At 56.8% G+C, this 25640-nt stretch overlaps 2 protein-coding genes across 2 annotated transcripts; both read left to right on the top strand.

The window, feature by feature from the left end:
- The first annotated feature begins 1165 nt into the window (after nt 1–1165).
- LOC142823267 (acetylcholinesterase-like) lies at nt 1166–5402 on the top strand. The gene is made up of 3 exons (XM_075914137.2): nt 1166–2690; nt 4339–4505; nt 5215–5402. The coding sequence occupies exons 1-3, from the start codon at nt 1192–1194 to the stop codon at nt 5247–5249; spliced, it is 1701 nt and encodes a 566-aa protein (XP_075770252.2). The 5' UTR covers nt 1166–1191; the 3' UTR covers nt 5250–5402.
- Nucleotides 5403–15317: 9915 nt separating this feature from the next.
- LOC102447613 (acetylcholinesterase-like) lies at nt 15318–24990 on the top strand. Its single transcript, XM_075913989.2, has 3 exons — nt 15318–16915; nt 20404–20576; nt 24593–24990. Exons 1-2 carry the CDS (start codon nt 15414–15416, stop codon nt 20573–20575), a joined length of 1674 nt encoding a protein of 557 aa, XP_075770104.2. The 5' UTR covers nt 15318–15413; the 3' UTR covers nt 20576; nt 24593–24990.
- Nucleotides 24991–25640: the final 650 nt, after the last annotated feature.

The following is a 25640-nucleotide window of genomic DNA, read 5'->3' as shown; positions in this document are numbered from 1 at the left end:
CCCTGAGAACTGTCTGTCCGGGGTTGGGGGTAGGGTCCCTTTAAGCACGGAGCTCAGTTAGCCTCAGGCAGCAGCCCCACACACTAAGTCATAACCTGATGCCCTGCCAGCACTGGCTCCGGCCAGCCTCAACTTCGGTTCAGGGTCCACTCAGTGTGGACGTGCTATTTCCACAAAATAGCAAAAATAGTTTTTGTGTCTAGATGTGTTATTTCAAATTAGTTAATTCGAAATAGCGCTGTAGTGTAGACATACCCTAACTTACTTTGATCTGTCTGTTTTCAATTGCAACCACTTACATCTAACTTTTTATACTTAATAAAAACACTTTTGTTTATTGTGAAGCCCAGTGCGAATAATTGTTCTCTGGGGGGAGCAACCACTGTGCATCTCTCTCTTTCACTGACAAAGAAGACGGACTTCATGAACTTTGTGCAAAACTTTTACACGAGGGGCATGTTTACACCACAGTTTTTCCGGAAAAACTACACTAACGTCCACACTGCAATTGTGTTCTTTTCACAGAAAGTCGAAAGAACGCAGGGGTTTTTCCATCAGCGGTAAACCTCTTTCTACGAGGAAAAAGCCTTTTTCCAAAAGAGCTCTTTTGGAAAACGGCGTGTGTGGACAGGGAAAAGGGTTTGTTTTTTTTAAAGAAGAGGCCCCCAGGAAAAAGCACAGGTGCCCTACTGGCCACTCCGTCCACAACAATCAGAACTTAAATGCCTGCAGTCTAGACATAGCGGCTATGTCTAGGCTGGCCAGTTTTTCTGGAAAATCAGCCTCTTTTCTGGAAAAACTTGCCAGCTGTCTACACCGGCCGCTTCAATTTCCGCAAAAGCACTGACTTCCTACTGTAAGAAATCAGTGCTTCTTGCGGAAATACTATGCTGCTCCCATTCGGGCAAAAGTCCCATGCCTCTGTCCGGCCCTCGCCCAGCCTCTCCACCACTCTAGCCCTCCCCTGAGCGTGGGTCTTGGTGGAGGCCAATTCGGAAGCTCAGCAGGGAGGCAGAGCGCGAGGGGCGCAGACCGAGGGGCTGTGTTTCCTAACAAGTCTGATATAAGGAGCTCTCACCTGCAGCCTGAATTCAGGTGGCCAGATCCGGTGGGAGCCAGCGCCCCCTTAATGGGAAAGGCCCCAGATCCCATCCCCTGGAACTCACTCTGAGGTTTTCTCTTCCAGCTCCCATGATGCCGGGACTCCTCCCCGCGCTCCCCTGCCTGCTCCTTCTCTCCTTGCCGGGCCCCAGCGCCGGCTCCGACGACGACGGCACCGTGGTGCTCACCACCAGCGGCCCCATCCGCGGCAAGCGCCTCCCGGCCGGCTCCGCCATGGTCACGGCCTTCCTGGGGGTCCCCTACGCCCAGCCCCCCGTGGGGCCCTTGCGCTTCCAGAAGCCGCTTCCCCACCAGCCTTGGAGCGACGTCTTGGAGGCCACCAGCTTCGGCCACGCCTGCCCCCAGCCTCCGCTCACTGATTCTCCTCAGGCTGAGATATACACACCCAAAACGCCGCAGTCCGAGGACTGTCTCTTCCTCAACCTCTGGGTGCCCTACCCGCAGCCCAACGGGACGGCCCCCGTCTTTGTCTGGATCCACGGTGGGGGGTTCTACATGGGCGCAGCCTCCCTTGACATCTATGACGGGCGCTTCTTCGCCACCACCGAGAACGTGATTATAGTCTCCATGAACTACCGGCTGGGGGCGCTGGGCTTCCTGGCTCTGCCCCCAGCCGCCCCGGGGAACGCCGGCCTGTGGGACCAGCGCCTGGCACTGCGCTGGCTACGGGACAATGTGGCCGCCTTCGGAGGAGACCCAGAACACGTGGTGATTGATGGCCAGGACTCTGGGGCTGCATCGGTCGGTTTCCACCTCCTCTCCCCAGGGAGCCAGTCCCTCTTCGCCCGTGCCGCGCTGCTGAGCGGAGCACCAAACGCGCCAGGGACGTGGGTTTCCCTCGAGGAGTCGCAGGAGAGAGGACAGAGGCTGGCCCAGCTGATGGGCTGTTCCGCTGGGGACAGCACTGCCCTGGTGGGCTGCCTGCAGGAGAAGGATGCAGGAGAGTTCCTCAAATACCAGTTCTCCGTCTTCAGCCACAAACAGCTGCCAAAGCTGCCCTTTGTGCCAACCCCGGATGGGGATTTCCTCTCTGATACACCCCCCCGGCTCCTGCGGGCCCAGCACGGCCCAGCTAAAAGTATCACAATTGGTTTCAATGCCAACGACGGCTCCTACTCCTTATACCATATCGATCGCGCTTTCGACCCGGACGACGCCAGCTCCATCGGCTGGGACGAGCTGCTGCAGGTGGTGCGGCTGTTAGTGCCACGCGCACCTGAAGGCACCGTCCAGGCCATAGCACAGTGGTACAGCCTGGAGGGGAAACAGGAGGGCGTGGCACGGTACCGCTGGGCCATGGATCAAATTATGGGTGACTATGTCGTGGTGTGCCCGGTGCTGGAGATGGCCAGGCTGGAGGCGATGGCTGGAAATCCCGTGTTCACGTACTACTTCGCTCACCGCACCAGCGGCTTGCCCACACCTGAATGGACTGGAGTGGCACACGGCTCGGAGGTGCCCTACGTTTTTGGAAACCTGGCGTCCATGGTAGGAGCCAACTACACAGCGGCCGAGGCGATGCTGAGCCGGCAGGTGATGCGGTACAGTGTGGTGTTTGCCCGGAGCGGGTAAGAGAGTCCCCCTCCAGTCTTCTCCCCCTGAGCCAACCGCGAGAGCTGCTGTAACCTTTTGGACAAGCGTCCACCAACATCCAGGAAAGCCCGGCTCCCTGCCCGGTCAAAGCAGGGGCCTCTTAGAAAAGTCGTTGAGCTGTTAAGTTGAAGCCCTTAGCCTAGAGCTAAACTCATGGCCACGGATTGGGATGCTCCTCCACAGACCACCGCAAGCATCTTTGCTGCAGGCAAGGTCTTTCCTAGGTGAAAGCCTTCAGGCTCAGGGCAGCCCTTGGACTCTGTCTTTAGAATCCATGGGAAATGGCAGCCATCTTCCTTGAGGGCAGGCTGTGGCTTCTGGGGAGCAGTGACAGGTGGCAGCCATCTTCCTTGAGGGCAGGCTGTGGCTTCTGGGGAGCAGTGACAGGTGGCGGCCATCTTCCTTGAGGGCAGGCTGTGGCTTCTGGGGAACAGTGACAGGTGGCGGCCATCTTCCTTGAGGGCAGGCTGTGGCTTCTGGGGAACAGTGACAGGTGGCAGCCATCTTCCTTGAGGGCAGGCTGTGGCTTCTGGGGAACAGTGACAGGTGGCGGCCATCTTTCCTCAGGACAGCGTGGCATAGAGGCAAACGGCAGCCGCCCCAGGGCAGCGTGTGGCTTCAGTCTCGTTGAGCACCGTGGGCGATGGTGGCCATTTTGGGTGAGGGCAGCAGCTGACCTCATCCTAGTTGAAAGGACAAGTGAGAGAGTCCATCTTAAGTGAGGGCAAAAGGTGGCTTGAGACTTGCTTCCAGTTCAGATCCTCCTGTTTGGGCTCCCAAGTTCCTTGGCATCCCCCTGTCGTTTCTTGTCCCCCACCCCACCACACGCACATATATGGTGCTGCTCCCCATGCAGCCCAGTTCCTACGTCTGTGAGCACGATGGATGACCATTTTGCCTGGGGGAAGTCTGGCTTCAGCCCCATTGGAAACAATGGAAAATAGCGGCCATCTGCAGTAAGGGAAGATTCTCTTTCCAAAGGGCCATAGGCCAATGGCAGCCATCATAACTAAGGGCTGCCTATGGCTTCAGTCTCAGGGAGATCAGTGGAACATAAAAGCATAAGAACGGCCATACTGGGTCAGACCAAAGGTCCATCTAGACCAGTAGCCTGTCTGCCGACAGTGGCCAGCACCAAGTGCCCCGGAGGAGGTGGGCCAAAGACAAAGATCAAGCTATTGTCTCGTGCCATCCATCTCCAGCCTCTGACAAACAGAGGCCAGGGACACCATTGCTAATAGCCTTTTATGGACCTAACTTCCATGAATTAATCTAGCTTCTCTTTAAACTGTTATGGTCCTAGCCTCTACTGCCTCCTCTGGCAAGGAGTTCCACAGGTTGACTATGCGCTGTGTGAAGAAGAACTTTCGCTTATTAGTTTTAAACAATAAAGACAGTGGCCATGTTTATAAGGGGCAACCTGTAGCCTTCGGCCCATAGGAAAAGACCGGGTGGCAGCAGACATTTTAACTGAGGGCAGTCTGTGGCTTCACCCTCAATTGGAACAGCACGGGGTGGCAGCCATTTTGGAAAGGGGTCAAACTTTTCAAGCTGGCTCCCATGTTCTCGTCCCTACCAACTTTTGGTGCCAACCACAGCGGGGTGTGTTCATTTTCCGTGCAGGAAACCCATGACGGGGGAAGGCGGCACAAAGCGGTGGCCCAGCTACGACCCGACAAAGCAGAACTTTGAGCACATCGGCCTCAAGCCGCCCCTAGCTGAGACGGCGCCGCACGCCTCGCGCTGTGCGTTCTGGGCCGCGCTGCTCTCGGAGAAACCAAGCGTTGCAGGTGAGCCGTAGCGGGGTGAAAGGGCGGCAGCCCTACGGGTCCCATGTCTCTCCAACCCCTCTGAGCCAACCTATCCCCCAAGCCTGGGGCTGGATTGGAGATGGTGTCCCTCCTTCTGGCCTCCTAAACATGCCCCGTTCTCCTGCCATGGGGAGCTCCCACATCCCCTAGGAGCTCCGGAACCCGCCTGCTGTGGGGCAGCCCCACGTTCCGCCCCATCTTCACTTGCTCAGCTCCTCTGAATGACCGTGGTGTTACCTCTCCAGGGTCGTCCCACCTCCGCCCCCCTTTCTGGGGAGGAGGCGTGAGCTCAGGGACAGGGACCCCCAGTGGGGCGCATGGGGATCGAGGGATGGATCCAAGGCCACTGGTGGCTGAGGGGGTGGGGCTCCCCATGTCGCGGAAAATAAAGGAGGCGAGGGAGGAGTGAAATGCAGCTAGCTCTGGGGAGAGCTGCCGGGACCGAAGGAGAATCCAGTAGCTGCTGGGACGCCTGTGTGCCAGGAGGGGGGAGCACTGACTGGGGGGGGGGGAAGAGCCCTCTTCTGAGGCCCCCTTGCTGTGCGCAGGGGTCAGTACCCCATGTGGAATCCTGAAGCCTCAGGTTTCCGCTGCAGGTCTCTCCGTCCGTCGGCAAGCAGGGCCAAACCCTGCCTAGTCTGACTTCACTCCCCACTGGCATTAACCCCACTCACTGTGTGTCCTGCAGGTGTGGGCTCCGGGGAGTTGGGAATAAAGAGCTGAGCAATCCCAGTCCCTGCAGAGAAGAGCCTCCAGTTCCTGTTAGCGCCTGCTGAATCATTAACGAAGATCCTGCTAATTAACCTGCTGGGGGTCCGTGGCCTGACCCTCCCTCTGCGATTCCTCCATCCCCGGTGCATTAAAGCGTGTTCAGTCTGGAGACAGAGCCCTGGTGTGTGTGGTTCATTAACGTGGCCCCTGAGCGGGGGGGACAGAGTATGTGCATGCGTGTGTGTGTATGTGAGCACACCTCTGTGCATGTGTGAGCACAACTCTGTGCATCTGTGTGCGTGAGAGAACACCTCCATGCATATGTGTGTGTGCATGTGTGAGCACACATCTGTGTGTGTGTGTACATGTGTGAGCACACATCTGTGTGTGTGTGCCTGTGCGAGAACACCTCCATGCATGTGGGTACATGTGTGAGCACACCTCCGTGCATGTATGTGGGTGTCTATAAAATCATGACAGGGGTGGAAAAAGTGAATCAGGAAAAGTTACTTAATTATTCCCACAATATAAGAACTAGGGGTCACCAAATGAAATGAATGGGCAGCAGGTCTAAACCAAACAAAAGGAAGTTTTTCATCACTCAGCGCACAGTCAACCTGTGGAACTCCTTGCTAGAGGATGGTGTGAAGATCAGGATTTTCACAAGGTTCAACAAAGAGCTAGATACATTCATGGAGGTTAGGTCCATCAATACTTATTATCCAGGATGGGCAGGAATGGTGCCCCGAGCCTCTGTTTGTCAGAAACTGGGAATGGGCAACAAGAGAGGGATCGCTTGATGATTCCGATTTGTCCACTCACTCTGGAGCACCTGGCACTGGCCGCTGTTGGACGCCAGGACACTGGGCTCAATCAGGGTTTCCCAGCCTGTGGGTCGAGACCCAAATATGGGTCATCATTACATTTCAAAAGGGTCACCAGGTGTCTCCCCATGTGGCCTTTACGGAGCCATTCACACATTTTTTGAATTGCCCTGGGTCAGCAAGTCTTCTTGAATTGTCAAAATAGGTCCCTGTCTGGAAAACGTTGGGAACCGCTGGGCTACATGGACCTTTGCTCTGACTTAGTCTGACCATTCTTGTGTTCTTATGTTCCAGTATCCCCGAGCATTTCTCTCATTGGGGAGGGATGAACCAGCCTGTTGGCTAAATACCCCTCTGTAAATTCCATTCCGCCTGTTCCCCAAAAATCCACTTCTGCTTTATTTGAAGCCAGTCACTTCCTGGCACCCAGCTGCCCCACCCCAGAGGTGGCTGCCTTTAGCGCTGGGCAAAGGAATTGGAACAGTCTCTTCTGCAGCTGTTGTCGATGGCCCCACCCCAGAGGTGGCTGCAATTCAGGGCCCACGGCCCTTTGGGTGAAGATTCTGGCAAGAGGATTTTTATTATTAACATTCACGGGCCGACTGTTCAGAAGCCGGAGTCCCAAGTCAGGGGACTACCAGCCGAAGTCCTGCCTGCCCTTTGGTGAAGACTAGGACTTTCACAGGGTTCAAAAAAGAGCTAGATAAGTTCAGGGAGGTTAGGCCCAGCAATGCTATTAGCAGGGCTCGCCAGCCGCGTGGAACCACACGCTGCCCGGCCTCGCCAGGCTAAAATCGACTCGCCACGGGCAAGTAGATTCCCTTAATTGTCGAGTCCTGGCTTTTAGCCGGGATGGGTAGGAATGGTGTCCCTAGCCTCTGTTTCTCTGGGAATGGGTGACCGGGGAGGAGTCATGTGAGGATTCCCTGTTGTGACCGGGGTGGGTAAAAGGACCCAGGGGTTCATTCAGCCCACGACGGCCCTGCCGGTCCCCCACCCCCAAGCCAATTAGAGTCTGGGGGCCGGGGAGCGCACACAGCTTCCTCCCACCCTATGAGCCGCACGCAGCGCTGATTACAGAGCACTGATTGGCCTGGGGGCGGGGAAGCTGTGCAAAGTTTCCTCCCCCCCCCCAAACACACACACCCTGCAAGGAGCGCACAGCACATACACCCGAAGAGGGTGGGAGCAGGGCAAGGGAAACTTTGCACAGCTCCCCTGCCCCCAGGCCAGTCAGGGTTTTGGGCGGGGGGAGCACGTGCCGTCTCCCCCGCCCTGCGTGGCACTTGGAAGGGCTGCATGCTCCTCGCAGGGTGGGGTAGGGTAGACCTTGGCCACAGTGCCTCTGCCAGCTCCAAGCCTGCCAGCCCTGACCCAGTGGCCCCGAAACATGAGCCAGCAAGCCACGGGCCCCCCACCGCTCCCCAGGAGCAGTCTGCCAGCTCCCAGGAGCCTGCCAGGGGCTGGAGAAGGCGGGTGCCTTCCTGGTCCAAGATGGAGATCATGGACCTTATTCAGGTTTGGGGGGGATGCCCCCAATATCCATGATCTCCGCACTAGATGGAGGAATGTGGCCGTCTAGGGCAGGATAGCTGCCAGCCTGGTCATCAAAGGCCACATGCGACCCCAGGAGCAGGTTAGCATGAAAGTCAAGTTGGTCCAGCGAGACCCCCAACCCTGGGCCCTGAGCTTCCCCTCCCCCTTCTTCCCCTTGCTTCCCCCTTCCAGCTCCCTCCCCCCAGGTTTCCCCCTCCTCTCTCTCACTCTCTCTCTTCCCCTCTCCCCTCTCCTTTTCCCAGTCTCCCCAGAGGTTCACCCCCCCCCCCCTCGGTTTTGTTCAATAAACCCAGTTTCTATTTTTGAACATGTGTCTTTTATTTGACATCAGGAAGGGGGGCCAGGGAGGGGTAAGGGGAAGGACGTGAGGGAGGAATGGGGTACGAGCCCCCGATGGGGAGGACTGGGGAGTCTCTGAGGGCTCCTCAGGGTGGATACTCCCCGGCAGGGCCTCCTGGATCCTGACAGCCCCTCGATAAGCCCCCTCCCCCGGATGGCAGCCTTCAGCAAGTGCAGCCGGGCTGATGGCAACGACCCCACGAGATGCACCGGCGTGCCCATGGGCAGCTCTGACTCCATGTGGCCGAGTGCTGTGGTGTTCCAAGTGTGGGCACTCAGGGCACTCCAAGCCAGGACTGCTTTGCTGTCCCTCATTGAGATAGACAAGCAAGCGGGAAACCCTCAGAACTGTTTGTCCAGGGTGGGAGTAAGGTCCCTTTAAGCACGGAGCTCTGTTAGCCTCAGGCAGCATCCCCACACACTAAGTCCTAACCTGCTGCCCTGCCGGCTGGTTCCGGCCAGCCTTAACTTCGGTTCAGGGTCCACTCACTGTGGACGTGCTATTTCCACGAAATAGCAAAAATAGTTTTTGTGTCTAGATGTGTTATTTCAAATTAGTTAATTCGAAATAGCGCTGTAGTGTAGACATACCCTAACTTACTTTGATCTGTCTGTTTTCAATTGCAACCACTTACATCTAACTTTTTATACTTAATAAAAACACTTCTGTTTATTGTGAAGCCCAGTGCGAATAATTGTTCTCTGGGGGGAGCAACCACTGTGCATCTCTCTCTTTCACTGACAAAGAAGACGGACTTCATGAACTTTGTGCAAAACTTTTACACGAGGGGCATGTTTCTACTGCAGTTTTTCCGGAAAAACTACACTTACGTCCACACTGCAATTGTGTTCTTTTCACAGAAAGTCGAACGAATGCAGGGGTTTTTCCGACAGTGGTAAACCTCTTTCTACGAGGAAGAAGCCTTTTTCCAAAAGAGCTCTTTTGGAAAACGGCGTGTGTGGACAGGGAAGAGGGTTTGTTTTTTTTAAAGAAGAGGCCTCTAGGAAAAAGCACAGGTGCCCTACTGGCCACTCCGTCCACAGCAATCAGAACTTAAATGCCTGCAGTCTAGACATACGGCTGTGTCTAGACTGGCCAGTTTTTCTCGAAAATCAGCCACTTTTCCGGAAAAACGTGCCAGCTGTCTACACTGGTCGCTTCAATTTCCGCAAAAGCACTGACTTCCTGCTGTAAGAAATCAGTGCTTTTTGCGGAAATACTATGCTGCTCCCGTTCGGGCAAAAGTCCCTTTTGCACAAAACTTTTGCACAAAAGGGCCAGTGTAGACAGCTGAGATTTGTTTTGCGCAAAAAAGCCCCGATCGCAAAAATGGCGATCGGGGCTTTTTTGCGGAAAAGCGCGTCTAGATTGGCCATGGACGCTTTTCCGCAAAAGCGCTTTTGCGGAAAAGCATCCGTGCCAATCTAGACACTCTTTTCCGAAAATGCTTTTCACGGAAAACTTTTCCGTGAAAAGCATTTCCGAAAAATCATGCCAGTGTAGACGTAGCCAGGATAAGACCAATGTATTAGGGGTTTTGGTCCTTTTTTGGGGATGGCTTTCTGGGTACTGAGCCTTTATAGCTGGGCCCTCCCAGAGTTGGACTGGTTCGGCGTCTGTGTTGCTTTTCAGGGGGGTAGTAACCCCAACTCTCTGCCTTGGCTGGGGGGAAGACAGAGTTTCTGGTCCAATAGAACAGAGTGGTGAGTAGCCCTAGAGGGCAGGAGTCAGTGGCGTGGATGGCCCTGCAGGCGGGGGCGCCGATTACGCGTTCTGCCTGGGGCGCCAGCTTCCGCAGCCCGCCTCAAGCCGCTCCTGCAGCACACACACAACCATGCACAGCTCTCTACTGGATGGAATGGTCGTCAAACACACACACGTTAGTCCTCGAGTAGCTGACTGCCATTGGATAACAGCCCTACTCCCGCTGCCAGCGAACAGAGCTCTCTCTTCAGTCCAAGTGACAGCGATGCTGAAGATCCTGAATTCTCCCCCTCTTGTGACCAGGGCGTGAGGGGGTTGTGTGAAAATGAAGGCGTATAAGGGTGAAAGGATGGGGGTGTCTCCGACTCGCTGGATGACCAGAAAGACGCTGGAGAACGGGCCCGGCTCGGTGGGGTGTGTGTCCCCCGGCACCAAATCGGGATGGTGAATTCCCAACATTGCCGGGTGCTAACGGACGCAGAGAGGGAATCAGAGAGTTGGACGGGGTGGGGGAAGATAGAGAGATGTGGGGAGGGAGAGAGGTGGGAGCCCAACTCTGCAGTCTTCTCCCCTGTGCCTCCTGCAGCGTTGTGGGGTACACACTGCAGCAGAAGCCCCCCTACCCCCAAAGCTGACCCCGAATGTCTGCAGGGCTAAGCTAGGCCAAACCTTTCCCCCAGATCAAAGCAGGGGCCGTGAGGAACAGGGCCCAGGCGATGTTCAGATTCTCTGCATCACTGGCAGATGCTGGGCCAGGCAGAGCTAGCCGGTGTAAATAGCACCCGGGAGGCAGCAGATCCCAGTCCCGAGCCTTGCGATCCCCACAGGGCAGGAATTTCACCCGGGGAAAGGGCCCTGGCTTGTTTGAATCACCAGGAAAACAAACAGGATGGGGAGCGGGGGGGGGGGGATACATTAAATGAGGCCCAGGGAAAAAATGCACCTGACACCTCCTCACTCCTGACACACAGCCCCCGGCTATCCCCTCCCAGCCCTGCCCCCCCTCTCCCCACAGCTCTGCCAATGTCAGTCCTGACCCCTCGCTATCCCAGCTCGGTGGCGCCCTTCAATCCCAGGCTGCCCCTCGCAGCAGCCCCACTTCCCCTTGCTCCCACCCTACAGCTACCTCTCCACAGATCCAAGTCATGGGTGGCGGGTGACCCCATGGCGTGGGGAGGCAGCCCTACCCCCGCCCCTCCCGTCCGAGTCCAGGCTTCCCCCCCATTCTGCCGCAGTGTGTACTGGGACCTGCTAGCCCCTTCCCAAACTCCTTCCCCCCACACAATGTGGCTGCTGGCTCTTGCCCCCTCCCTGCCCCAGGGTAATGCCCCCAACCTCCCCCCTGGCGCCAGAGCACCAGAGAGCCAGCCAGCAAGCCTGGCACAGGGCTGGGGCCGTGGCCCCCACAGCCCTGACCAGCAAGGCCCTCCCCACAGCCGAACCCACAGCCAAAGGGCCCAAGCGCCCGGAAGAAGGCAGTGCAGCCCACAGTGTGCCTGTCCCAGTCTCCGGGGCTCACCCAGCAGCCTGGGGAAGTGGGGCTGGGGGACTCCAGTGGCGTATAGGCGGGGCCAGGTGTGGTAGTTTGGGAAGGAAACGCCTTCCCCTGCCTAGGATACCCGCCACCAACCAAGGCCCGGGTCACATTTTTTGTCCCGCGAGGGCTGGTTCATCCCTGGGCCTCGGGGACTAGCCGGTGACCGCGGCAGGTGACTAGAAAGACGGGAACCCCTCCCTGTGAGAAGCAGCCCGGGGAACCTGGGGCAATTTCAAAGATCCAGGAGGAACAAACATTCCCCCGGCTGTCACTTCCAGAACCAGGATCTCGCCTGGAGCCGGTCTCACCGCTGCCAGAGTCCTGCTTGGCCTGACCCCCCTGCGGCGATGGGATAGTCACGCCTGAGCCCCGTGGACCGGGGTGGGCTGGCCGTGGGACCCCCGCCCAGCTGGGGCTGAAACAGCAGCGAAAGCCACAGGGCTCTGTTCAAGGTATAGAATCCATCGTCTCGGTGGCCCCGCCCACGTGCTGTTTACAATCTCCTAGGTCTGTTTCCAAACCCCTTGGCCCCGGCCCAACGGTGCCATCCGGCTGGCCCACGTCCCCCTCCCCCTGTGCGTGCAGAGCCGGCCTGAGCATAAATACGCCCTGGGTGCCTGTTCCCAGCATCTCAGGCAACCCGCCCGCTCCAGCGCCAGCTGATCTCCCCGAAACCCTGCAAGAGCAGCGACTGCAGCCAGAGAAGCTGGTGAGTCTGCGTTGCCTGGCTCCCCCCACCCCACCACATGCCCAGCTTCAGCACGGTGGGGCAGGGGCAGAGAGCCTGAGTGGGTGTCTTATAGGGCCACAGAAACGGACTTGGGAATCTCTGGCAACTGCCCCTTCGGCAGACGCCACTCCCAGAACTGGGGACAGAACCCGGCAGTCCTTGCTGCAAGCCCTCTGTGCCCTAACCACTACGCCCCACTGCCAAGGAGAAAAACAAGGAGCTTTGGTTCCGCTCCAACACACTAGACTCCCCTCCCCTTCCTGAGTTAGAAAAGAGCCCAGGAGACCCGACTCCTAGCTCCACTGCTCAAACCCATTCGACCCCATTCTCCTCCCAGAGCCATGGACAGAACCCAGGAGTCCTGACTCCCGTCCCTCCTTGCTCTGTCCACTAGCCCTCACTGCCCTCCCCAGAGATGGGGACGGAAACCAGGACTTCTGGCTCCCAGTCCCCACTGCTCAAACCCACTAGACCCCGCTCCGCTCCCAGAGCTGGGGAGAAGGAATTCATCGCCCCCATTCCCGTGGAGTGCTTTCCCGTGGCTATGCGGTGGAATCCCGTTAAACACACCCCTGTGCCTAATTTCTGCCTCCTCCGGGCACCCAACGGTGATCCGAGCCCCGCCCGCGAGCCAGATCTCACGCCTGGAGCGACGATTTTCTCCAGGCACTTTTGAAATGGATTTCACGGCAGAGGTGCAAGGGGAATAAAAACCAAACAAAATGCCCTGAACAGACACTAACAGAGGGAGCGGTCAGGTAGACATGGGGAAGGAATGTGAGATCACCCTCCACCCTCCACCCTCCGGTCCTCCCGCTCACCCCATAGCAGCTGCTGGGCCCAGCTACCCCAGCCCCGGCGCTGCAACCTGGCAGGCGCGGCCACTGTAGATGGAGACAGAAGGGTCAGGTGGGCTGAAGCTGAGTGGCTGGGCCACAGTGCCACTTGGTTTGGGGCCTTCTGTGGACGTTCATCAAATTCATCATTTCCGTCACCTCCCTGGCACAACCGTAGACCTGAGTGACTATGTAAAGCCACAGCCCTGGTCCAGCAACTCCCACCCAGCAGTGTCTCAGCAACACAACAGCTACAGCCTGGCTCCTACCAGCCTGGGTTGTTACTTACAGGGTGACCCCAGCACACGCCCGGTCTTGGATTCTGTCCAGCCTTCTCCAACACAACATCGTGTGCCTAAAGTGTCCGTCTGCCGTGTACATTGGACAAACTTCTCAGACACTTTGCCAAAGAATCAGTGCGCACAAAACAGACATCAGACTCTCACGGAGAGAAAGCTGTTGCTTGTCATTTCAGCCAGACTGACCATTCCCTCAATGACCTTAAAACTTGCATATTGCTTCAGAGTGATTTTAACTCCAGACCTCAATGAGAAACTTCAGCATTATCATTCATGCTTCAATTTGACACGTTCTATACAGAGGAGGTGGCATAGCTTGATGGTTTGAGCATTGGCCTACTAAACCCAGGGTTGTGAGTTCAATCCTTGTGGAGGCCATTTGGGGCAAAAACTTGTAAGGGGTGACAAGGGACTGGACTCCACTTAATGACCTTTCAAGGTCCCTTCCAGCTCTAGGAGATAGGTAGTCTCCATTAATTTATGTATAGGTCTCAACAAAGATGTTAATTATCTCACCCATTACAAAGATAGCTTCCTCACAGACACTAACCTTCCCTTTCTTACCCCTCCTCTGTTCTTAAATCTGATTTGTCATTTTTATGTGTGTTCACATTTTTTTTTATTATATATCAAAGTGATACACAGTTGTGCCAATTTTCTTCCACTATTTGATCTGAGGAAGCTGTTTTTTGAAGTATAAACAACCCTGTTTTTTGAAGTATAAAAGTGATAGAGATGTAGCTGTGTTAGTCGGGTCTAACTGAAACAAAAGGCAGGACTATGTAGCACTTTAAAGACTCACAAGATGGTTTATTAGGTGATGAGCTTTCATGGGCCAGACCCACTTCCTCAGATCAAATAGTGGAAGAAAATTGACACAACCATAGATACCAAAGGATACAATTAAAAAAAATGAACACATATGAAAAGGACAAATCAAATTTCAGAAGAGAAGGGGAATGGGGGAGGGAAGGTAAATGTCTGTGAGCTAATGATATTAGAGGTGATAATTGGGGTAGCTATCTTTGTAATGGGTATGATAATTAATGTCTTTGTTTAAACTTAGGCGTAAAGTGTCGAATTTAAGCATGAATGTCAGTTCAGAGGAGTCTCTTTCAAGTGTGGTCTTAAAAGGTCTTTGAAGCAGGATGCAGGTAATCAAGTCGTTGAGACAATGTCCTTTCTGGTTGAAATGGCAAGAAACTGTTTTTTCTTTGTGATCCTGTCTGATATCTGTTTTGTGGGCATTGATCCTTTGGTGAAGTGTCTGAGACGTTTGTCCAACTGTTTCAGCTACACCAGACTAACACGGCTACATTTCTATCACTGTTCTTTTATACTTCCGTCACCCTTTCAAATGCATTTACCTGAGCGAGACACCTAGATAAAGTTCTTTGCGACTGAGAGCTAGAAGACATGGAGCTGGGATGCAGGGGGGGGGAGGGGACACAGAGATCAAATGCAATTACTTGCTAAGATCAGTCCTGTTTGCTCCAGCCCTTCGTCCGTGCCAAAGACGGGCCAGGTGGCAGCTGATAGCCCATTGGCCTTGATGACACCTGGCTGGGGTGTCACCTTGTCCTGGGTCTGTCAGAAACAGGTTTGCCTCCTCCCCAGGCTTGTCTGGAAAGCACTGGATTTCCTCTCCCGTTCATCACGGGACACAGAACAGAGGCAGCAGCGTGGGTACCAGGCAGGAGCTGGTCCACAAGGGAAACCAATTTAAAAACCAGCTCCCCTCGTGAAGCAGCTGCCTCCCCTGTCCAGGGGAGGGGTTGAGCTTGGTGTGAGCTGGAACAGAGCCGGGCTGCCTGCCCACCTGACTCCTCACACACTTTAAATGCAGAGCCGCAGCAGGGAAAGCTGTGGACCCGTTGCAAGCCAGGACTGAGTCAGGTTGCTGGCCAGCCTGCTAAAAAATGTACCAGCGGGAGGGGCAGAATATGTGTAGTCTATAGCATTCACCAATAAGCTTTTACTTATCAGTTAATTGACTGCACTATTCCATCCCTAGGTCAGACCCAAGGTCCATCTACCCCAGGGTCCTGTCTGCCCACAGTGGCCAATGCCAGGTGCCCCAGAGGGAGGGAACAAAACAGGGAATCATCCCGCGATCCCTCCCCTGTCGCCCATTCCCAGACACACCTTCCAGACCCCATCCCTGCCCTTCCTGGCCAATAAGTGTTGATGGAGAGACCCTCCATGAGTGTATGTAGCCAGAGCAACAGCTCCCTGATGTTTTTGGATACGGCCATATTTACAACATTCATTCCTCTTGCATTAGTTAGCCTGCGTGTGACTGACGCAAATCACTACACAGTTCTGTAACGTTTCCCTTCCAGCCCCGCCATGCCGGGACTCCTCCCCGCGCTCGCCTGCCTGCTCCTCCTCTCCCTGCCGGGCCCCAGCGCCGGCTCTGATGACGACGGCACCGTGGTGCTCACCACCAGTGGCCCCATCCGGGGCAAGCGCCTCCCCGTCGGCTCCAGCTCAGTGACGGCCTTCCTGGGGGTCCCCTATGCCCAGCCCCCCCTGGGGGCCTTGCGCTTCCAGAAGCCGCTTCCCCACCCACCCTGGAGCCATGTCCTGGAGGCCACCGGCTTCGGCCACGCCTGCCCCCAGCCTCCGCTCACCGGTTACCCTGATGCCAAACTGTTCTTCGTGGAAACGCCGCAGTCCGAGGACTGTCTCTTCCTCAACGTGTGGGTGCCCCACCCCCGGCCCCCGGAGCCGGTTCCCGTCCTCGTCTGGATCCACGGCGGGGGGTTTTATATGGGTGCAACCTCTGTGGAGCTTCACAGCGGCCGCTTCCTCGCCGCCACCGAGAACGTGATCGTGGCCTCCATGAACTACCGGCTGGGGGCGCTGGGCTTCCTGTATCTGCCCCCTGCCGCCCCGGGCAACGCCGGCCTGTGGGACCAGCGCCTGGCGCTGCGCTGGCTGCGGAACAACGTGGCCGCCTTCGGGGGGGACCCGGCCCGCGTGATGCTCTTTGGCCAGAGCGCCGGGGCCGCGTCGGTCGGCCTCCACCTCCTCTCCCCAGGGAGCCGGCCCCTCTTCACCCGCGCGGCGCTGCAGAGCGGTGCCGCCACTGGCCCCTGGGCTTGGGTTTCACCCGTGAAGGCCAAGGAGCGAGGCCGGAGGCTGGCCCAGCTGCTGGGCTGCCCTGAGGGCAACGACACGGCCCTAGTGGGCTGCCTGCAGGGCCAGGAACCGGAGGCGTTCCCCAAACACGAGTTCTCTGTCTTGCAATATGGCGATCTGACAGGGATGCCCTTCGCGCCCACGCCGGATGGGGATTTCCTCCTCGACACCCCGCCCCACCTCCTGGAGGCCAGGTACCTCCGGCGTATGCCCATCCTGACCGGCGTCACCGCCAACGAAGGCTCCTACTTGCTCAGCTCCAGCCTTCCCAGCCTCCACCTGGAGAACGCCAGCACCATCGGCCCGGAGCAGTTGATGCAGGTGGCGAGGCTGGTGGTGCCAGGGGCCCCAGAAGAGGCCATCCGGGCCGTGGCGCAACAGTACAGCGAGCAGGGGGCGAATCAGGGTGAGGCCCGGTACCGATGGGCCATGGAACAAATCCTGGGCGACTACTTCATCGTGTGCCCGGTGGCCGAGGTGGCCGGGCAAGCGGCGAAGGCCGGCAGCCCCGTGTACGCCTACTACTTCACCCACCGCAGCAGCACCTTGACTTCCGCTGCCTGGACTGGGGTACCCCACAGCTCCGAGCTGCTCTTCACTCTGGGGTCCCTGGCGTCCAGGGGAGGAGCCAACCGTACGCACACGGAGGCCGAGGCGGGGCTGCGCCGCAGGGTGATGCGGTACTGGGCGACCTTCGCCAGGAGCGGGTAAGGGAATCCCCCAGCATCCTCTTGTGCCCCCGGAGCCAGACTGCAAAAGCTGCTGTCACTCTTCAGCCAGGAAACCACAAGAGCTAGGAACACCCGGTTCAAAGCTCGGGCAAGGAATTGGGTCTCTTTGAAAAGCAGATAATCTGTAAGGTTGAAGCCCCCGATTGAGAGCTAAAATTCCCTCCCCAGGCTGTTGACCCCACAAACACACCTATTCTCATTCCAGGAAAAATGGTGTTTAGTGGGTAGCCAGAGGTCTCGAAGCTTGGCCCACCCTTCCACTCACACATTCAGGGGATGTCCATGCTACAGACACTATAACACAATGCTCCCTCTAATTTTTTCCATCCTTGTGGGGAATAAATTTTGTTATGTGCACCAAGACATGTGCAGATATGCACCACCAATAGGCACACATGCTGCCAGCTGTGGGCACTGTGGGTGCTCTGCCAATCAGCTGGGGGCACCTGAATCTCCCCTCAGTGGCCTCCCAAACACCCAGCTTACAGGGAATATTGCTACGGCACCCTTACTAGACCGGGTCCACCCCATAGTACAGACGTGACCTACCTTGAGAGAAGGGGCTTTTCCATCGGTGTCGTAGGGTGGTTGGCAACCTGTGGCCAGGTCCATCGAGGTTCTATGTGTGGCCCATGAGGATAGGGGGGTCTGGGCAGGAGGAGGGGTGCAGGAGAGGGCTGGGCGTGGAGGTTCTGGCTGGGAAGTTGAGTGCAGAAGCAGGCAGGGGTGGGGGGTCTGGGCAGGAGGAGGGGTGCAGGAGAGGGCTGGGCGTGGAGGTTCTGGCTGGGAAGTTGAGTGCAGAAGCAGGCAGGGGTGGGGGGTCTGGGCAGGAGGAGGGGTGCAGGAGAGGGCTGGGCGTGGAGGTTCTGGCTGGGAAGTTGAGTGCAGAAGCAGGCAGGGGTGGGGGGTCTGGGCAGGAGGTGGGGTGCAGGAGAGGGCTGGGTGTGGAGGTTCTGGCTGGGAAGTTGAGTGCAGAAGCAGGCAGGGGTGGGGGGTCTGGGCAGGAGGAGGGGTGCAGGAGAGGGCTGGGCGTGGAGGTTCTGGCTGGGAAGTTGAGTGCAGAAGCAGGCAGGGGTGGGGGGTCTGGGCAGGAGGAGGGGTGCAGGAGAGGGCTGGGCATGGAGGTTCTGGCTGGGAAGTTGAGTGCAGAAGCAGGCAGGGGTGGGGGGCCTGGGCAGGAGGAGGGGTGCAGGAGAGGGCTGGGCGTGGAGGTTCTGGCTGGGAAGTTGAGTGCAGAAGCAGGCAGGGGTGGGGGGTCTGGGCAGGAGGAGGGGTGCAGGAGAGGGCTGGGCGTGGAGGTTCTGGCTGGGAAGTTGAGTGCAGAAGCAGGCAGGGGTGGGGGGCCTGGGCAGGAGGTGGGGTGCAGGAGAGGGCTGGGCATGGAGGTTCTGGCTGGGAAGTTGAGTGCAGAAGCAGGCAGGGGTGGGGGGCCTGGGCAGGAGGAGGGGTGCAGGAGAGGGCTGGGCGTGGAGGTTCTGGCTGGGAAGTTGAGTGCAGAAGCAGGCAGGGGTGGGGGGTCTGGGCAGGAGGTGGGGTGCAGGAGAGGGCTGGGCGTGGAGGTTCTGGCTGGGAAGTTGAGTGCAGAAGCAGGCAGGGGTGGGGGGTCTGGGCAGGAGGAGGGGTGCAGGAGAGGGCTGGGCATGGAGGTTCTGGCTGGGAAGTTGAGTGCAGAAGCAGGCAGGGGTGGGGGGCCTGGGCAGGAGGAGGGGTGCAGGAGAGGGCTGGGCGTGGAGGTTCTGGCTGGGAAGTTGAGTGCAGAAGCAGGCAGGGGTGGGGGGTCTGGGCAGGAGGAGGGGTGCAGGAGAGGGCTGGGCATGGAGGTTCTGGCTGGGAAGTTGAGTGCAGAAGCAGGCAGGGGTGGAGGGCCAGGGCAGGAGGTGGGGTGCAGGAGAGGGCTGGGCGTGGAGGTTCTGGCTGGGAAGTTGAGTGCAGAAGCAGGCAGGGGTGGGGGGCCTGGGCAGGAGGTGGGGTGCAGGAGAGGGCTGGGCGTGGAGGTTCTGGCTGGGAAGTTGAGTGCAGAAGCAGGCAGGGGTGGGGGGCCTGGGCAGGAGGTGGGGTGCAGGAGAGGGCTGGGCGTGGAGGTTCTGGCTGGGAAGTTGAGTGCAGAAGCAGGCAGGGGTGGGGGGCCTGGGCAGGAGGTGGGGTGCAGGAGAGGGCTGGGCATGGAGGTTCTGGCTGGGAAGTTGAGTGCAGAAGCAGGCAGGGGTGGGGGGCCTGGGCAGGAGGTGGGGTGCAGGAGAGGGCTGGGCATGGAGGTTCTGGCTGGGAAGTTGAGTGCAGAAGCAGGCAGGGGTGGGGGGCCTGGGCAGGAGGTGGGGTGCAGGAGTGGGCTGGGGGTCCAGGGTCTGGCTGTGATTCTGGCCAATGGGAGCAGCAGGGAAAGCCTCCAGGCAAGCAGTTTCCTGCCCTGCCATTTCTCCAGCTGGGAGGAGGGGAAGGGACAGCGTGTGGAGCTGCTTCCTCTCCCCACAAGCTAGAACTGGCCGGCCAGGCTTGGGGTTCCCCCTACAACGGGGGAGCGCCAGTATGGTCTCCTCACTGCGGGGAAGGGGTAAACCCCGTGTCCATGGGCCACTTACAAAACATCTATCAGGAATCCTGCGGCTTCAGTCTCCAGAACAACAAGAGACACCAGCCATCTTTATAAAGGGCAACCTGAGGCATCACCCCGTGTGAGACGGAGCGGCAACAGTGGCCATCTTAACTGAGGGCAGCCTGTGAGGTGAACAGGAGACAGTGGCCATCTTAACTGAGGGCAACCTGGGGCTTCAATTTCCAGGACTAACCATAGCAGCCATCTTTATAAAGGGCTACCTGAGGCATCAACCCGTGTGAGACAGAGCGGCAACGGTAGCCATCTTAACTGAGGGCAGCCTGTGAGGTGAACAGGAGGCAGTGGCCATCTTAACTGAGGGCAACCTGGGGCTTCAATTTCCAGGACTAAACATAGCAGCCATCTTTATAAAGGGCAACTTGTAGCATCACCCCTAGGGTGTGTCTAGACTACATGGCTACATCGACAGAAACGAGGCTTACAGGATCTGCCGGCAAAGGGTTCTGGGGTCGGCAGATCCCCATCTAGACTGCCACGCTGTGCTGCCAAACAGCTGATCGGCGCAACATGGCGGCCATTTTGATGTAAATGAAGCGGTGATTATTTAAATCGCCGCTTCATTTCCCTTTGCCGAGTAAACTCATCTACATGGCTCTGTCGACGGAGCCGTGTAGTCTAGACACACCCCTAGTGAACAGCCTGGGTGGCAGCAGCCATCTTAACTGAGGGCAGCCTGCAACTTCACTCTCCCTGGGACCAGCAAAGGATGGTAGTCATTTTGGAAAAGGATAAACTGTGGCCCGGCTGACCCCTGGGTCTGGGAGGTCAGACTGCAATGGCAGTACGTTCCTATCTCTGCTCAGGCATGGGATGAATCTCTGTGGGGCATGCTGAATGTCTCTCCCCCCAGGCACCCCACAGAGGCAGGGAACAGCGAGGAGCAGTGGCCCCGCTATGTCCCCAGGAAGGAGAACTTCTTCCACATCGGCATGAAGACTCCCCAGGTCGAGGTGCCATCGCCTGCCCGGCGCTGCCGTTTGTTGGCGTGGCTGCTGAAGAAATCCACAAGGGAGCATCAGTGAGGTGAGAGGAAGGCGGCTCTGGAGGGGAAAGACCCTCTGTTTTGCCCCACACCTCTGAGCCAGCCAGTGTCTGCCCCCTGCCCTCCTGGGGCTGGATTGGAGCTGGTCCCCTGTCCTCCTACCTCCTCTGAGCCAACCGGTCCCCCCTCTGGATCAGAGCCGGCACCCCCAAAAGGGGAAGGACCTCATATACGACTCCCTTCTTCCCCTGGGGACATGACATGGCACTGTAACTTTAGCGCCCGCCTGGCAAAGACGGTGTCTTCTCTGATGGCCAAGAGAAGGAGCACATGGGACTGCAGTGGGAAATGTTGGGGGCCCCGTGCACACTTGTGACACAGGCCCCCTCCCACACATATACCACGATTTGCAACCAGAGCCAGTCCCTGGTAAACTGTACCCTCCTCTCCCCATGTGGGGGCCCTGCCTTATACCCCAGGGGCACCTGTTCCAACCCCTGAATTCACACCCACCCAAAAAGCACAATGAACATAAGAGAGGGAAATATTTAGTTACGGCAGGGTGATACGAAGCTGGGAGGGGTTGCAAGTGCTCTGGAGGAGAGGGTCAGACATCAAAATGATCTGGACAAACTGGAGAAATGGACTGAGGTAAGCAGATGACATTTAATAAGGACAAATACAAAGTGCTCCACTTAGGAAGGAGCAATCCGTTATAGAATGGGAAGTGATTGTCAAGGAAGGAATCTTGCAGAAAGGGATCTCGGGGTCAGCATGGACCAGAAGCTAAATATTAGTCAACCGTGTAACACTGTTGCAAAAAAAGCAAACAGGATTCTGGGCTGCGTTATCAGGAGTGTGATGAGCAAGACACAAGAAGTCATTCTTCCGCTCTCTGTTGATTCGGTCTCATTAGGAATATTGTGTCCAGTTCTGGGTACCACGTTTCAAGAAAGATGTGGAGAAATTGGAGAAGGTCCAGAGAAGAGCAACGAAAATGATGATAGGCATAGAAAATATGAGCTATGAGGGAAGACTGAAAGAATTAGGCTTGTTTAGTTTAGAAAAGAGCAGACTGAGAGGCTACGTCTAGACTGGCATGATTTTCCGGAAATGTTTTTAACGGAAAAGTTTTTGCGTTAAAAGCATTTGCGGAAAAGAGCATCTAGATTGACAGGGACGCTTTTCCGCAAAAGCACATTTTGCGGAAAAGCGTCCGTGGCCAATCTAGACGCGCTTTTCCGCAAAAAAGCCCCGATCGCCATTTTCGCGATCGGGGCTATTTTGCGGAAAACAAATCTGAGCTGTCTACACTGGCCCTTTTGTGCAAAAGTTTTGCGCAAAAGGACTTTTGCCTGAACGGGAGCAGCATAGTATTTCCGCAAGAAGCACTGATTTCTTACAGTAGATTGTCAGTGCTTTTGCGGAAATTCAAGCGGCCAGTGTAGACAGCTGGCAAGTTTTTCCGGAAAAGTGGCTGATTTTCCGGAAAAACTGGCCAGTCTAGACACAGCCAGAGACTACAGGAGAGCAGTTTTCTAGTGTCTAAAATGGTTTATCATGAAGGAGGGAGAAAAATTGTTCTCTCTGGCCTCTGAGGATAGGACAAGAAGCAAGGGGCTTAAACTGCAGCAAGGGAAGTTTAGGTTGGACATTAGGAAAATCTTCCTGTCAGGATGGTGAAACATTGGAATAAGTTGCCTAGGGAGGTTGTGGAATCTCCATCTCTGGAGATATTTAAGAACAAGCTAGATAGACATCTGTCAGGGATGGTTGACTCTAGATAGTGCTTGGTCCTGCCATGAGGGCAGGGGACTGGACTCGAGGTCCCTTCCAGTTCTAGTGTTCTGTGATGCTATGAGAGGAAAAAAACAATAGCGGGGAGGAGAACATAAGAAGAGCGGTAACACAGGGTTGCCTTCAAAACAAGGCCCAGGGTAGCGCAGTCTGAAAGGGCTGACACACAGTGACGCATCTCCAGGGCAAAGTTCCGTGTCAGTGGTGAATTTTGGGTGCTCCCAGTCAGTGGCGGATATAGGGCAGAGCGAGCGGGGCAGCCGCCCCAGGTCCCGCGCTTCAAGAAGCCCCGCACATGTGCTGTGGTGCCACAGCGCATGCGCCGTGTCAAAAGGGGGGGCCCCGCAAAATTATGCTGCCTCGGGCCCCGCAAAATCCTCATCCGCCCCTGCTCCGAGTCATCCTCTTCGATGCCAGTGAATTTTCCCCCAGCAAAGTCCTCCAGCGCCCTCTTCTGCCACTCCGCAAAGTCACAGAAAACAATAACCTCCCGATAATAACAGCCTCATTCCACATTCCCAGGGTATGTCTACCCTCCAGAGCTTTTCCACAAAAACAGCCGTTTTACTGGAAAAACAATACTGACATCCACACTGGGATTGCGTTCTTTCGACAGAAAGTCGCAAGAACGGAGGGCTTTTCCGATGGCAGTAAACCTCATTCTGAGGAAGAAGCCTTTCCCCGAAAAAGCTTTTTCGGAAAAAGGTGTGTGTGGATGCGGAAGAGAGTGGTTTTTCGAAAGATGAGGCCTCCAGGAAAAAGCACAGGTGCCCTGGTGGCCACTCCGCCCACAGTAATCACAGCTGAACTGCAAGAGAGCGTCTTTCGACTGGGTGCTGTCTTTCGAAAAAGCAGATCGCTTTTTCCTTGCACTTTTCCTGTGTAGATGCCCTCTTTCGAAAGAAGTTTTTCCATAAAATCTCATCCGGAAAAAGCTTCTTCCGAAAGAAGCATGCAGTCTAGATGTAGTCCCAGGAAGCACTGCTCGGGATAGCTGGGATACATGGACCAGCCCTGGTTTGTCCTTTCTCGGATGATTCCTTCCTGGCACCATGCTCCGCCTCCTCCTGGCTCCTATCCCAGGACTTCCCCGGTCAGCCGCTTGGTCCCTACCAGGATCCAGTCGGGGTCCCTCTCCCTGGAGTTCCAGACACACCCACCCTGTCGTTCTCCCGTCTCTGCTCCTCTACAACCACCAATAGCACTTCAAACAGCCCTTTCCCCTCACCGGAAAATGATTTTCTCAACACCCTGCATTTGGAACTGCTAGTGAGGGGCCAACCCACCTAATAGACCTCCTGCGCTGCTCCCTGCCCCACAGCACCCCCTAGTGCCTCACCTGGGTCAGCACTGCCTAGAAAGAGACAGCGCCCCCTACTGAAACATCAGTCTACTCCCCTGCCCCACAGCACCCCTAGTGCCTCACCTGGGTCAGCACTGCCTAGAAAGAGACAGCGCCCCCTACTGAAACATCAGTCTACTCCCCTGCCCCACAGCACCCCTAGTGCCTCACCTGGGTCAGCACTGCCTAGAAAGAGACAGCGCCCCCTTCTGAAACATCAGTCTACTCCTCTGCCCCACAGCACCCCCTAGTGCCTCACCTGGGTCAGCACTGCCTAGAAAGAGACAGCACCCCCTACTGAAACATCAGTCTACTCCCCTGCCCCACAGCACCCCTAGTGCCTCACCTGGGTCAGCACTGCCTAGAAAGAGACAGCGCCCCCTACTGAAACATCAGTCTACTCCCCTGCCCCACAGCACCCCTAGTGCCTCACCTGGGTCAGCACTGCCTAGAAAGAGACAGCGCCCCCTACTGAAACATCAGTCTACTCCCCTGCCCCACAGCACCCCCTACTGCCTCACCTGGGTCAGCACTGCCTAGAAAGAGACAGCGCCCCCTACTGAAACATCAGTCTACTCCCCTGCCCCACAGCACCCCCTACTGCCTCACCTGTGTCAGCACTGCCTAGAAAGAGACAGCGCCCCCTACTGAAACATCAGTTTATTCCCTACCCCACAGCACCCTCTAGTGGCTCACCCGGGTCAGCATTTCCTAGAAAGAGACAGCGCCCCCTGTTGAACCCTCACCTTGCTCCCTGCCGCACAGCGCCTGGTGCCTCACTGGGTTGAGCGCTGACTGCCAAGGGAAAGCGCCCCCTGCTGAACCCCCATTGCCCAGCACCTAGGTTTTGGCTGCAGATTGAACCAGATCACACCCTGCTTGGGCTCAGCTCCCCACCACTCGCTGTGTGTCTCGCAGGTGCGTGCCCAGGTCACGTGAGGCCCAGGAGACGACGTCCGAAGAGCTGAGCCATTCCAGCAGCCCGCTCGAGGGGGTGTCCCCTGCAGACAAGAGCTTCCAGGCCTTGGGAGTTCCAGCCGCAGCTGCTGATGTGTTCGTCCTGCCCCTAAACCCCGGGGGGAATCCTGGAACTAAACGGCCTCTCCACAGCCTCTCGGCTCATTAAAGCACATTTGGTCTGCAGACACGACCTGCGTGCGGTTGGTGCATTTACTGCTCCTGAACAACGGGGCTTGAGCGCGAACATGTGTGTGCGCTGGGGGCTGGGCGGTTGGTGTTGGGATCACAGGACACAGAGGGAGGCGAGTGGTGCTCTGGGGTTTCAGCAGACATTGGACAAAGTCCAGAGAACACATTCCCTCTCCTCCACCTCCCCGCCCCCGAGTCGGAAATCGAACCCAGAAGTCCTGATTCCCAGCTTGCTCTGCTCCAACCCTTTAACCCCACTCCCCTCCCCAAACTGGGGACAGAACCCCAGAGTCCTGAGTCCCTCCCCCCTCCCCCACTCTAACCCCTGGACCTCACTCCCCATCTTTGTTGGTGCTCAGTGGCCAGTGAGCAGAGCCGTGCACACTCAGGGAGTCCAGAAAACTGGTTTGTTGATGAAGCTTGCAGGCTGTTATATGACACAAGCCGCAGGGACAGGTTTCTGCCCAGCCAGCTGTCCCCCCACACACTGGGGCCGGATAGCATGGCCAGAGGTCCTGGTTTTACAGGGACAGCTCCAATGTTCCCCCTAATCATTTTCAACCTTGTGTGGATTTTTTTTCTCCATCCATGTGCAGAATAAAATTGTCCTGTGCACTGAGGCACATGTGAATGTGCACCACCGATAGAAAAGCAAAACCTAGCTGTGGGCATGTGGCTAATCAGCTGGGCAGCATGTGGCCGCACAAACACCCAGCTTACAGGGAACACTGGAAAGTCCCAATAATTGGGACTTTGTCTTACAGAGGCACTTAGTACCCCCTTTACTCCCCTGTTCTGATGTTTCACATTTGCTGTC

The sequence above is a fragment of the Pelodiscus sinensis genome, chromosome 19, assembly GCF_052426305.1.
Source record: "Pelodiscus sinensis isolate ZL-2025 chromosome 19, ASM5242630v1, whole genome shotgun sequence".
Lineage (NCBI taxonomy): Eukaryota > Metazoa > Chordata > Testudines > Trionychidae > Pelodiscus > Pelodiscus sinensis.
This window is presented reverse-complemented; position numbering and strand designations above follow the sequence as displayed.